The sequence below is a fragment of the Lipotes vexillifer genome, unplaced genomic scaffold (genome assembly GCF_000442215.2).
Source record: "Lipotes vexillifer unplaced genomic scaffold, Lipotes_vexillifer_v1.1 scaffold1233, whole genome shotgun sequence".
Lineage (NCBI taxonomy): Eukaryota > Metazoa > Chordata > Mammalia > Artiodactyla > Lipotidae > Lipotes > Lipotes vexillifer.
The window spans coordinates 69,170-83,759 of NW_006782167.1; the positions used below are offsets into that span (position 1 = coordinate 69,170).

The 14,590-nt window shown below is 48.8% G+C and overlaps 1 protein-coding gene across 1 annotated transcript in view; it reads right to left on the reverse strand.

Annotated features, from left to right (window-relative positions):
* TMEM220 (transmembrane protein 220) overlaps positions 1–4,429 on the reverse strand; it is a 14,977-nt gene extending 10,548 nt beyond the window's left edge. Inside the window, exons 1-2 of the mRNA XM_007455003.1 lie at positions 4,337–4,429; positions 3,621–3,650 (exon numbers count right to left, since the gene is read on the reverse strand). Coding sequence (XP_007455065.1) covers positions 3,621–3,650; positions 4,337–4,429 — 123 coding nt within the window. The remainder of the gene's footprint in view (positions 1–3,620; positions 3,651–4,336) is intronic.
* Between the last annotated feature and the right edge of the window lie 10,161 nt (positions 4,430–14,590).

Consider the following 14,590-nt stretch of genomic DNA (forward strand, 5'->3'; position numbering starts at 1 on the left):
TTTCCCTACTTTTCAAAAAATGCTCTTAGAAAAGCAGGGCAGGGGCAGCCATAATTAGCCACATGGCCCTGCTGGGTCTAGCTCCATGGACCATCCAGCCCCATATTCCATCTCTGCGAGTGAGACCACATCAAGTTTACTAACAGTGTACAGATCAGATGTGCCCAATAAGATCAGGCTCTTCATTTTGGAAACTGTTGTAAGTTGGTTTGGAGTTGGGAAGGCTGGCCCTGAAGAGGCCCTATTTTCAAGCCTCATTCACGGCAAGCAGGCAGATTCTGGAAAAACCTGTTGCTTGTGTGGTGTGGGCAGAGGGCAAGTAGGGGGTGGTAGGTTTATAAGAAGCATGGGGCCTCCCCAGAGATGTAGCTGCTTAACATCAACTGTGATGCTTAGTTAGAAACCTTTAGTTTATAAGGAAGTTGTCAGAGCTGAACATTTTAAGTGATTTGCTGTCACTATGAAAACATGTCTGTCTTGACCCTGGGGAGAGAAAGCATCTGGATTACAGACCATGTTCATCCTTCCTACTCCATCCTGAATGATGACTAGAATATCAGCCAGTATCGGCATTTGCAAGCACAGTCACGCTGCTGAGGGTTAGACCAAACTTTAGTGTGCATATGAATTACCTGGAGATCTTACTAAAATGCAGATCTGATTCCAGAGGTCTGGGGTAGGGCCCCAGATTCTTCTTTTCTAACAAGCACCCAGGGGATACTGGGGCTGTTGTTCCAAGAGCCACTTTTAGAGCAGTAAGGGGTTACTTTCCCCCTAGTGAAGAACTACATGACTTAGCTACTGAGGGAGAGAGAAACAGAGACAGAGACGGACAGAGAGAAGTTAAACACATACACATCATGCAGTATTTAATTGTGCTCTCCATAAGAAATGTTTGGCAGAGATTTTTAAATGTGCATTCAAATGTATCAGATATCTGTGATTAATAGACTAAGGGGTCTGAAATCTTATTTCAGTGTGTTTTAAACACATGAACAAAACAAACCTTTAAACTAAGTAATGGTTTCCCATGGTAGCTGTGCCATGTTAATCCTTATTTAAATGCTTTTCTCTGTCTTGAATGAGATAAGGATTTTTTTTACAGGCAGAGAGACTGAAAATAATTGTTTTTAATACACAAGTAAAAAACAATGCACAGTATAAACACTTAATAATGAACTCAGTAGAACTCACTTACAATGGTCTTTTATCTTTTTGTTGGTGGATTTTTTTTTAAACTAAAGGGTATCATAACATTTATTTACTATATTTAGTTTAATTGAACACATAGTCACTGAGTCCCACACCAGTCATTCCTAACACCGCTCTCCCCTGTTCCCTGCCATTATAAAAACTGAAAAAGCCAGTTTGTTTTCTCAGCCTCCTTAGCAGCGAGGGGTGATCATGTTCCAGCAATGAAATGGAAGGAAAAGTCTTCTGGGGGCAAGGCTGACCCTTAACAAAGCACTTAACAACCAATAGGTATGAGTGCTCACCAAGCAGAATGGATCCCAGACCATAAGCCATGTTAGGGGCTTCTTGGGAAACATTTCCTCCCTGATGAAAGGGAGAAAAGCACAGGAGGAAAACTGGTTTTGCCTCCTGCCTTGTTTCTTCCTACTTGGGATGCTCTTGTCTGGGCATGAGATGTTTGGAGCTGCAGCAGCCATTCTGTAAACATGAGAGGATACATCACCTACCCATTGAGGATTGGCAGAGAAGCAAGACAGAAAGCCCAGGTCCCTGATGACGCTGTTGACCATTAAGCACCTGCCTCTAGACTTCTTGTGAGATGGTCTGTATTTTTATAACCTGATGCTAGTCAGATTTTCTATTATTTGCTCCTGTACACATCCTGATACAAGTATCCTCCATAAGCAAGATGTGGTAGGGAACATGGAAATCAGTCAGGTACAGTACAGCCCCCAATGCCTTTATTGTTTTATTCACTCAAGAATCAGTATGGGAAGAACTGCCATAGAAAGGTTCTATGCTAGGTTGCCTAAGGACCACCAAGAAGAGGGAACTGGCCTCTGACCCCTGGGAGCTGGCATATACAGAGCCAACTCTAATGCAAAGCAGAATGAGTTAGTGGTACAGTATAGGTTCAAAGGAAGGATGGTTGGAACTTATGGGAAAGAGGCAGAGAGATTTTGCAGGTGAGATAGCATTTGAGATAGACCTGGAAGCTTGAGTAGAGTCTGACATACAGGAATTCTCGGGGCAAGGCAAGAGGTGGACTGGGCTTCCCAGACCAAGTTGGGAAGGTGGGTTAGGGCCGTATTGTGGTGGGCCTGGAATGCCAAGTTGGGAGTTTCAACTTAGACATCTTGGGAAATGACAAAAGTTTTTGAAGGAGGAAGCAATATATGGGGAGTATTACAGGAATGGAAGATATTAGAGGCAGCTCGAAGAGTTAGGAAGGACCCACGAGGGTTCATGTGGGAGGAATGGAGGGCTAAACTGGGGGTGAGGGAGGATGTCTTTGGGGGCCTGGTGTTTATTATTATTCATATTACATCATCCAAGCATGAGGCAGGTGAAGGGTATAATGTGCAGATACCGTACAGATAAGCAATTAGACCTACATTGTTTTTTGTTGAATTGCTTTGTTCTTTGTTTTCTGAGGGGATCTCAAAGACAGTGGTAGGAAACAGAGATGTTAGAGACGGCTGAGGTTTTGAGCAAGGATGACTCAGAATGACTGCTGATAACAGAAATGGTGAGTCAGAAGGAAGAGTGGGCATTGGAGGGAAAGATGCTGGGCAGGATCTTGTGTGTATCTGAGGAGCCACTGTGACGTACAGGTGGACAGATGTAGCAGTCGTTTGGAAATTCAGCATTAAGCTGGATATTTGGAACTGCAGGAGAAATAACATTTGGAACTAAGGATATGGATCATAGTGCTGAGGAAGAGGCAGGGGCATGTGAATCTGGACAGTAAGAATATCAGAATGTGGTTATATTTACAACCATATATATATATATATAATATGTATTACATTATATATAAGTCGACATGCTTTCACTTGTGGTTACTGTATACACAGTCAGCATTATTCCAAAGCCTAAAATCATCTCATCGGTGATATTGTACAGTATTGTATATCTGTATTGAAAGAACCGAAATTTAGATATTTCCAAAAATGTGTGGAATGAACTCCCCCTCCTCTAAATGGTTCAATCAGAGCATTCGTTCAATGTATACTGTAGGTTTTATGGGCTTTAATTACTTTTTATGAATGTAACTCACTGAATTAGCAGAACCACATACCTTAAGCCTGCCATTTTCTCGTCAAATGTTTGTTCGAGTTTCTGGGTAGAAATTCATGAGGATTGGTTCACTTAACCTTGAGAGGTCTATTCTGTGTCTTCAGAAAAGTGTCCTCAGTTGGCCCATTTTATTCAAAGGCAATATTGTTGAAAGGCACCTCTCTCTCTGGAAAATTCTGACTTCTCAATCTGATCCTTCTCCTAATATGTTAGGAAAAAGCACTTACTAAGGATTTGATTTCTAAGTTTTTAAGTAGACGAAGCAGGGAGGAGGGCAGATAGATAAACCTGCATGTTTCACGCAGTCCCACAATTCTTTCAGGTGTGGGAAGGCAGCTCCTACTCACCATCCACACTTCTGCATCTGGATCATTTACCTGGAATGCCAAAACGTCTGCATTAGCGACATGCTGTCATGTACCATTCCAGCATTTGGTCTGCTCTTTATTCATTTCAGTCATTTTCTAAACGCTGCAGTAGGGACTGAGGATACAAGGAGGAGTAAGACATAGTGTAGCCGATGGTGACGGGGAAGGGGCTTCAACCCCAGCACCTGGTTTGAACACACAGCCACACCTACCTATCTGTAAAGAAGGGCACAGGGGTTCCGCAAAGGGCGAGCGAAGCCCAGAATGGGTATCTTAAGGGCCCTCCAGTCTCAAGGGATGAGGAAAGCTATCACAAAGGGGCCCCAAAGCAGGCTTGGAAGGATAATTAGCTGCAAAGGGTTTTGCTCTGCTTCCTCTCCTGGGCCGTGAGTTCAGCCTCGCCCCCAAGCTGCCTTTTTAGAAAGATGCCAGGGCCGCTTCTGCTCAGGTCCCTGCAAAGGGACACGCGCCGAACCAGTTCCTTCCAGCATGTGAGCAAACGCGACCATATGATCACACCTGTCTCAGCTGGAGCCGGAGTGCGGGTTCCCGGATCACCAACCCTGACTCCCGCCCTCCCCGTACCGGGCCGGCTCCTGCGACACCGCCGGCCGCTCAGCCTACACCGCACGGGGCCTGGGGCGGAGCTCGGAGCCCGGGGTCCCGCCGCCCGCCGCCCGGCCCGGGGCGCTGACCTGCACGAAGGCCGCCAGAGCGAAGAAGGCGCCCATGAGCCAGTTGCAGGCGCGCCACAGGCCCGACGCCCGGCGCCCGGCCGCAGGCGCCATGGTCGGGCGGCGCGGTCCACGCGGCGGCCCCTCCTTCCACCCGGCCCGGCCCGATTCCCGGAAGGCCCTCGGTCGTCCGGTCCCGGGGCCACTGGCCGGCGCGCGCCCGGGTGGGAGGGGCGCCGGTCGGGCCTTCCTGTGGGACCCAATTCGCTCCTCCTCAAACGTAGAGAGGCGTAGGTATCTGCCCATTTCTCAGACTCGGAGAGTGAGTGGTTCAGCCTCAGGGAGGCTGGTTCAGCGTCTCACAGCTCGTCCTTGGGGGCAGGAAGTCGCATTTGAACCCAAAGAGGTGCAACTCCAATGCCAGTTTTCACTAAAGCTGCCTTCACATTTAAAAAAAAAGATAGAGGAAATTAAAGGGGAGGGAAGGAGGGAGGAAAGAAGGAAAGAGGAAAGTAGAGGCGTGTGTGTGTGTGTGTGTGTATGCGTGTGTAAGCGTACGCGTGCGCGCTTTCTGGTTAGTGTTTATGCATTTCTTTCCAAAGCTCAGAAACTTTCAAAGCCCTGTAAGCATTATGGTAATTTCTTAGAGTGACGACAGTCACATTAGCATCTCATACAGCTCACAGATTTTCTTAAGACAGCCTCGTTTATCTTCATGGGCTTTTATTATCAGAGGTATTTACATATTATACATATTTACAATTCTTTCCCACCACCAAAACCAACAAATTCTCCACACGCGTTGCTCATGAATTTCTTATGAACCGAAGACACTTGAAATATTCACTTTTCTCTCCTCACTTGTTTTATGGTCTTTTTCTGTTTTGTAATTTACCCTTCTGATTAGTTCTTCCCGGGGCTCATTTACACATCCATAGGCCTCATCATTTTTGCTGTTCTAAAGAGTCTTTATCATTTCAAATCATGAGCCTGTTCTCCTGTGCTCCTCTCCTTTTCGCTAAATCTCCTAAAAGTCTTTAGGAATTTTTTTTTCTTTCTTTCTCTGTTTCATTCCTTTCAAATAATGCTTATTTCAAGAACGTTGTCTGCTGGATGCCTGGCCCCGTGCTTGGTGCAGGGACCATGAAAGGGACTTGCTGTACGCTCTCCGGGATAGTTTGGAAATGGGGTCTTTAAAGAGATAATTAAGTTAAAATGAGGTCACATGGGTGGGCCCTTATCCAATATGACTGGTGTCCGAGAAGAGATTTACACACAGACGTATACAGAGGAAAGACCACGTGAGGACACAGCGAGAAGACCACCGTCTGCAAGCCAAGGAGAGAGGCCTCAGGAGACACCAACCCTGCTGATGCCCTGATCTTGCCCTCCCAGCCTCCAGAATTATGGTCAGAAAATAGGTGTTTGTTGCTTCAGTCCCCCAGTCTGTGGTACTTTGTTATGGCAGTCCTAGCAAAGTAATACAGGAAGTGATCATTGCCAACCAAACGGAGGTGTGGGTGGCAAGGAGAGAGTGGTATGAAAATGCTTTGTGAACCTGTGTGCTGTGCAACTACCCTGCAGTTTATATTTTTCTGTGTTGTCTGGGGCGTTCATGGTCACTGTGTGGACATGTATTGTTTTTGCTGGCGCAGGGTTCATTCCCCTTCTTATAGGATCAGCATCCCAGTTACTGGGGAAGGACCCTGCTCCCACTGTCAGGGCATGTATACCAGGAGGGCTGGTGTGCTGGTGCCTTTCCGGAGATGGGCAGGTGACCGTGGCCTGCCGTTTGGCGTAGCCCATCCTCCTGACCACAGCGATTGGGTCTGGGATGATATGTGATGCAGGTTGCCCAGATTTCAGTCTTGTGCTGGAGGGAGGGTTGCCAGATAAAATACAGGAAGCCTAGTTACATTTGAACTTCAGATCAACAAGGAACAATTTTTTAGTATAAGTGTGTCCTAAAGATTTGCTAAATCCGGTAACCCTAGCTGGACCATTAAAGAGAAGCTTTCTTTTTGCTGAGGGTGTTGAACTGGTAGCATGTAAGCTGGAGCTGCCAGGAGAAGGCTTTTCTGAGGGTGAGCTCAGGTAGAGGAAGCAGAGCTCAGAGAGAAAGAAGGCAGGAACCTGGTAACATCGCGTGAGTGAGGCTCTGGGTCCAGCCCCACCGACCGCTGGGCACGGCCTCACCACCCTTCAGCTTTGTGAGCCATCTCAGTCCCCTCCTCACACACAAGCCTGTGTGAGTCAGGTTTTTGTCACTCACGACATAGAATGATGACTTGTAAAATCACGATTCAGTAGTTAGCCGATGCTTGAAATCCTCTAAATCCTCCCGCTGCATGTCTGTCCAGATTTTGCAAACATAGGCTGAGCCTGAAAAGTCATGAGAAATAAGTTTAAGTGAATCCAGTATCCCAGAGAGCTCTGCTTGAGAGGTCACTCCATTTCCCTTTTTAACTGCGGTGTCACACGCTGCAGGGATGAGGAGGTTTGGAAGGGAGCGGGGGCCTGTCAGCGCTGGCCTCCCCCTGCCGAAAGGGCGGCACGCGGGACCTTCATCCTGCCAGGCTGCTCCCAGGCTGCCAGGTCAGTGGCAGCGTCATGAGAGCAGTCAGAGCCACTGGTGCCAGGCAAGGGGGACTCGCGTCTCCACCAGAACCCGACAGTGCCTGGGCGGCATGCAGACGTCTGTCCTCTGAGAACTTGGAACTAGAGGTGCTTGCTTGAGCGTGGGCGTTGGTGATGGCCACCGGATGATGTGTTTGGGGACAGGGATGCTGGAATAAGAGTCCTGCCCCGTGCCCGATGTTGCCTGTCCACCTCCCTCCGTCCACCACCCGGCTCAGCAAGGTTCCCCCTCGCATAGTCTGCTGGTTCTGTGTTGGGGAGGAGCTGGGGTGGGGAGGGGTTTGGAATAGGACAGCAGAGGGACACTGCCTGGGCTGTACCGGCTGCTCCTAAGGTCTCTGAACTCAGACACGCACCTCACCAGGGCAGGGATTGATTTGCTTCTGCCAAACCCATCTGGTCTCCGTGAAGGACTCAGGTTTCTGCTGTTAGCAAAACGTAGACCATATCATGAAAGCCCTAAGTTTACTCATATCGATTTACACTGAAAGACACCTGGCTCAAACAACGTTCCTCGAAATCCTGGCCGTCCCCTTACACCTCCAGTAGGAGAATGTGTACTGGTTCAAGGCACCCTCCATGTGTGTTTCCCTTCATCACTGTGTCCCTCAATGAGTGAAGCACTCATTGAGTCACTTATTTCATCTGTTCACTGAACATTTATACAGGCCTTAACTACGTTTAGGCACTGAGCTGATAACTGATTATGTGACCGTGAACAGAAGAGATACAGGCCTTGCTCTGTGGAGCTGACAGACCTCACAGGAATCACCCAAACAGTCAGGTGGTCCCAGCGGTTCGAACTGTGAAGGAAAAGCCAGGGCCGCTCCGGGAGATGTGTCAACGAGGGGAATCGGACCTCTATCAGGGGCTTCGAGAAACTGTCTGGGGAGGTGACTTTTGGGCGTGGCCTGAAAGATGAAGGGGTGAATGCGGTGATGCTGGCCCTGAGCTCTCCAGGGCTGGCATGGGCATGGGTGGACACAGAGGAGGCTGGAGAGGTGCCGCCTCGGGAGGTTGGCTTATCCCTAGTGTTGGGAGAGCCCAGAGCAGCAGGGGGCTTGGCTCTGAGGTCCCTGCAGGAGACCAGGAAAGACGCGATGCAGCACGGATGAGCCACCTCGATGGGGTAGAACCACAGGGCTGTGTGCAGGGACATAGTTAAGAGTTTGGGCCTCATGGCTGAGGACTGGCTGCAGGAGGAGGTGGACTCACCTTGGCACCTGCCCATGTAGGGACCCCTCCTCCCTGTTGCCCTGGCTCTGTGCGGTTTCCCTGGAAGGTCAGGGCTTGCTAGCAGTTTATCTCCCCATGTGGGGATGAGAGTCCTCCTCTCCTGCTTCTTTTTACACTTCGCTTTTGTTGCTTTTATAGCACTTCTTAGTTTTTACCTTGCGCTGATTGTTACGTGTGTACGTGTGTTGTCCACACTCCTGGACTGTGCCACAAATGGCAGGAGAAAAGGACTATAACTTACCTATTTTTATCCCCCTCCCACAGTACCTGGCATACCTGGATACCAGTGGTATCCAACAGTGAGTGGGGATGCCTTGAGGCGTTGTAAGAATATTGCTGAAAGTTGGGTTTGATGGGGGCGGGAAGTGTGTACTGGTTAACAGGTATTGGGCCTGCTGTGTTAGGCGATAGTCTAAGCACTTTGTCTAGATTAACTTATTTCACGTCCACAACAGGTCAATTAGGTAGATACTGTTATTACTCCCATTGAATGGATGACGAAACTGAGTCATAGACTAGCTTTTAAATACACTGGTTGAGAAAGACCCCAGCTCTCTGACCTGCGAGTCAGAATTGGGCTTCTCCAAGTCCATGGAGAGGCCTCCTATGGGTTTATGGAAGCAGTAAGCAAGGTGGGCCCAAAGCTCTCCCACTGCGAGGGAGAAGCATTTCACTGAGTAGTTGGTCCGAACCAGAGCTGGGAGAGGGAGGCTTTAAGGGGTCATCCATAGACACAGGCTGGAGGGGCAGTCCTTCAGGGCCTGCTTTGATGCCAGCTTGCTTATCTTCTTAGCTATTTTCAAGACCAGAGGGATTTTTCCACTCAAACCTTGACTTTTAGAGGCTGATTAGATGAAGCTGTATTCGGAGGTAGGAAAAGGTGAGTGTCTTTGCAGCCCCCTTCTCCAATCCTGACTCTCCGAGTTTGGACCAGGCTGAGAACTGTGGGTGTCCACAAGGTGGCGGGCTTCTGCTTCCAACAACTCTGCCGGGAGGAGGGCACAGTGGGCCGGCCGCCGGCCGTGCTCCCCTCGGCTCCGCCTGCGTGGCTGTGATGTAGCCTTTCTGGGTGGGTATGATGTTGGTATCAGCCTGAGGTGAAGAGGTACAAACAGAACTTTGTACCAGGAAATAACGTGGGTCCCAGCAGGGGTGTTGCTGACCTGGAGCCGAGCTCTGCTGTGTCCTGGCAGAGCTTCAAACTGTTTGCCATCCCAGGATTCCAGGAAAATCAGATATGCTTAAAGAGAGCCATCACTTCTAATAACGGAGCGTTCCAAAAGTAAATAATAATGACAATAGCTATCAATTATTGAGTATTTACCGTGAGCCTGGCTGCTGCCCTTTCAACATCTTACAGTTACCACAAATTGTGCATTTCTGACCCTAAACTCATCCTCTTCCTGTATCTCACAGGCCCCGCCCCTCAGGCTTCCCTCCCTCCACGAGTGGCATTGTCCCCTTTTCAGTGGCTCTTTGCGTTTCTTGCATACGGCTGCCTTAGCAAATGATCACCAAACTGGTGGCTTAACACCACAGACATTTATTCTCTCACAGTTCTGGAGACCAGAAGTTCAAAATCGAGGTGTCAGCAGGGAGTGTGTCCTTTCTTGCCTCTTCCAGCTTTGGGGTCCCCTGGTAGCTACATTACTCCAGGCTCTGCCCCTTCACCTTGCCTTCTCAGTGTCTGTCTTCTCCCCTCTGTCTCTTATAAGGAGACTTGTCCTTGGACTTGGGCTAACCTAGGGAGCGCAGGATCATCTCATCTCGAGATGCAGGACCCTTTTTCTAAAGAGTCACATCCACAGACTCCAGGGGGTGGAACGTGGATGGGCCTTTTTGGGGGCCACCATTCATCTCGCTGCACCCACAGGAACCTAGGAGTTACCCTTGACACCTTCCTTCCCCTCCCTCCTCATTTGGTCCACCACTGGTTCTGGTAGACTCTTCTGCCCAGGGTCCCTTCACCTTCATTGCCAACAACTAGTCCAGGCCGATGGCATTTCCTCCCTAATCTCCTGACTGGTTTCCCGACACCCACCCTGCTGTGGACTGAATTGCCCCCCCTCTTCGTGTATTGAAGCTCTAACCCCCAATGTGACTGCCTTGGGAGAAAGTGCCTTTAAGGAGATAGCTACGGTTAAATGAGGTCATAAATAGAGTCATAAGGGTGGGGCCCTAATCTGATGGGACTGGGGCCCCTTTAAGAAGAGGAAGAGATGTCAGAGATCTCGCTGTCTCTGTGCACGCACAGTGGTCACAGTGGCCATGTGAGGACAGGGCGGAAAGCTGCCGTCTACAAGCCAGGAAGAGAGACCCCCCAGAGACCAGCCCTGGTGGCACCTCCAACTTGGACTCCCCTCTCCAGGACTGCGCGGAGATGCGCTTCCGCTACTTCAGCCCCCAGCAGCCCCAGCAGGCTCTGGGCTTCCTCGCGCTGGGGCTCCGCACAAGACACATCTCCAACTTCTGCTTGCAGGCCCGCCTCCCCGTCCCTTCCTCAAATTGCTGCAGGCAGTTCTGAGCACGAGGGATGGAACAGTGAACAGTCTTGTGTGACGCCGACAGCCCCGCCGCCCTGGCTGCCGCTGGCTCTGAGGGTAAAGCCCTGCATTTGGAACACGGTCCACGAAGCCCGGCCTGTCGGCCTTTATGCACGCCCTGTCCACCTCCTTCCCCACCCCTGCCACGCGCAGCACCTCCTGCACACAGCCTTCCTCGGCTCCTCCAGTGGGCAGTTCCCGCCTGGAAGGCCCCCCTCTGCCCCCCTCTCTCTGGCTCGTACACCACTCTCAGCGCCTTGAGCGACCCTGTCACGTGCCCTCAGCAACTGTCACAGCTCCCCTTGCAGCACCGATAACAATGGCAGTTAAACAATTAATTATGCAGTTAGTTGTTTGGTGTCTGTGTTGCCCACCGGACTGAAAGCACCATGAGGTCTGGGCCTGTTTTTGTTTCCTGTTGTTTTCCCCGCGTTTAGCGAAGTCAAAATAGCAGGCACTCGTTAACTACTGCTGTACATGAGTGAGCACAGGAGTGAGCACACGGCTCTAATCCTAGTAAGCATCTCGCTTCCTTTAGATATTTCTGTTTCCAGTGTTCAGATGTGAGAACTAGGGCACAGTGTGGCTCGGTAACTGACCTGAGGGCTCCCACTTAGAACAGCTGGAGCTGAACTTGGAAACCAGAGCTTTCTGATTTCACAGACAAGGCTCTTCACGGCCATGACTCAGACCCAGTCTGCTTCAGATGATGAGTGGATTCTTAACATCCTAGCTAGAAATTCATTAAAGGATAATTTCCTTTGTTAAAATAATCATTGCAGTCAGCAGGAGGATGGATAAACAATCTGTTATAGTCATTAATGGGATACGAGTAGCAAGAAAGGGAAGAGAACTACCAATAACACGCTATTGCATTGACGAATTGCAAAAACGTTATGCTGAGCTAAACAAGCCAGACACAGAGAGTACACGCTCTAGGATTCTATTTATGTGAAATTCTGGAAAAGTTGAAGTCATCTATGGTGAAAAACATCAGATCAGCGGTTGCCTCTGGGGTGGGGGTGGGAACCGACTGGGAAAGGGCATGAGGGAACTTTCTGGGGTGATGATGATGTTTTGTATCTCAGTAGAGGTTTCAGTTACCCAGGTGTGTATGCATTTGTCCAAATTCAGCATATGTATGCATGAGATGTGTTAACTTCTCTGTTTGCAAACTTTATCTAAAAAAAAAAAAAAAACTCAAGCAAATATTGAACTCTAGTTAATGATAAACACACCAAAGTGTTTAGAGGTGGAGTGTACTAACGTCTGCCTCTCACTCCAAAATGTGTCAGAGAATAAGATCGATTGATAACGGACAGAGGGATGAATAGATGGCTAGATGTGGGATAAAGCAAGTAGAAAAAATGTTAAATGTAGACTCTAGGTGGTGGTATATGGGTGGTCACTGCACAATACTTTCAACTTTGCTCTGTGTTTGAAAATTTTCATAATGAGCTGTCAAAAAAAATAACATAAGCTGAAAAAATGTATTTCAAAAGTAGCTAATGTTTGCCGGAATCGATAAGACAATCCAAAGATGCAGGAATAGAAAATTAATCATTGTTGTTTTGCATTAGTTTCAAGGGAATGATAAGCAAGGAGGCACAGAGAAGGGGCGGGGAAAGTTGGGACCAGGTGGGACCGAATTTTGGCAGGACCTGGGAGAGGAGACTGGGGGTGGGATTCTCTTCAGGCTAGAGTGGCTATAGAATTGAGACTGAAGTATAGACAGCAGCCACCTCCTCCCCTGGTCATCAAGGGTGGCAGAGTTAGCCCTCAACACTTGCTCACCTATGGTCCAGTTAGAAACAATGACATTTTTAAGATGTCATCTTAAAGCTAAGCTGAAAGTCTAGTAAGTTTTAGGAGTAAAAACAATGAAAATGAAATGCCAGGCTCATGTTTTGAACCGGATCAAGCTACTTTCTAGAAGGACTGCGCGCTGACACTACCCCGTTGGCAGTAAATTCAAGGCTGCCTTCTCAGGGGCCGCGGATTGAGGAGCCTGGTTGGCTGGGGTGTGATGACTTTGATGGTAGAACGGATACCTCCGCGTGCCAATCCTGTCCCCGCCACTCACTGATTACGTGGCCCTGGGCGCATTACTCAGCCTCTCCTGGCCTGTCTTGTCAGTTCCAAAGTCTATCCCCGGTTTTCCGTTGCTCCATTTACCAGCAGCTTTGGACATGGCTGATCAGGCCCTTCTTGAAATACTCGTTTCCCGTGGGCAGGGGCCACCTGTCTCTCTTAGGTCCCTCTCAGCCTTCCTGGCCACTCTTTCTCAGCCTCCTTTGCCTGATCGTCATCTTCCCATCACACATCGAACTACCCCCGGCTCAGTCTTCAGCCCTCTCTGCTCTCTCTGCACCCAGCCCCGATGTGCGATAACCCGTGGGAAGCCAAATCCTCCGTCCCTCCCCACGGGCTCCTGCCTTGAGTCTTCCGTTTGGAAGTGGCACCACCAGCTCTCCCAGTTGTTCAAGCCAGACTCCTTGGAGTCGTCCTTGACTTAGTGTTCTCTCCTGTACTTAATTCAGCAACAAATCCTATTGCTTCCGCTTCTGAAATCCATCCTCCTCTCCACCCTCGGGGTCATCACTAATGTCTCTCACCCGGATGATTGCATTTGCAGCCTCACTGATGCCTCAGCTTCCGCTCTTGTCCTAAACTCTATTTTCCCCACAGTAGCTAGAACCATTCTTTAAAAAAATATCAAGATTCTCCCCATCTCAAAACTCTCCGATGATACCAGAATAAAGGCCCATGTCTGCATCCTTCCTACATGGCCCTTGACCTCCCTGTTCTCGTGTTTTACCCTTTCCCCTTTGCTCATTCTGCACCATGCCTACTGACTTCCCGGCTGTTCCTCCAACAAGTCAATCAGCTGTCACCTTTCTCGATGCTATTTCCTCCATTTGTACTGTCCTTCCCTCTCCTGTGGGTTGATCTCTCACTTCCTTTAGGGTTCTCCCAAACTGCACCCTGTCCTGAAGGCTGTACTCTGCTCTATCAGAAATGGCATCCTCTTCACTTTCTGTCCCTTTACTCTGCTTTCTTTTTCTTCTAAGCACTTCTCATTGCTTTGATATTCTGTATTTATTTACTCATTTGTAAACGACCTGTCTCTTCCTACTCGAATGTGAGCCCAGTGAGAACATAGGCTTTATGTATTTTACCCATCACTGTATCCCCAACGCCTCAAACAGAGCCTGGCACACAGTAGTTTGCCAATAAAGAGCTGTAGGATGAATGAACAAGTGAAGAGATGCCCAGCTCTGTGCTGGCCTGGAAAATGCACCCACAGAATGATTTTCTTTCTTTCTATTTTTAACCTTTTATTTTATATTGGAGTATAGTCGATTAACAATGTTGTGATAGTTTCAGGTGCACAGCAAAGCAGCTCGGCCGTACATATCCACTCTCCCCCCAGACTCCCCTCCCATCCAGGCTGCCACATAACACTGAGCAGAGTTCTCTGTGCTATACAGGTGGTCCTTGTTGGTTATCCATTTAAAATATAGCAGCGTGTACATGTCAATCCTAAACTCCCTAACTATCCCTCCCCCCCACCCTTCCCCCTTGGTAACCATAATTTTGTTCTCTAAGTCTGTGAGTCTGTTTCACCCACAGAATGATTTTCGTTGCCATAACGATGGTCCTTTATGGAGAAAAAGGACAATTTGTGGGGAAGGTCCCGATTCTGGTCCCAAAGTTGGGAGCTGAGTGTAAAAAATCCGTAATCCCTTGGGCAGGTTCCTTACGGGTATGGGTCAGACGTTGCTTTGGTGACCTGGAACTAGAGTGTCACATGACCCAGAAATGACTGCCCCTGCTTCCTGGTCAATAGTATGTCCTC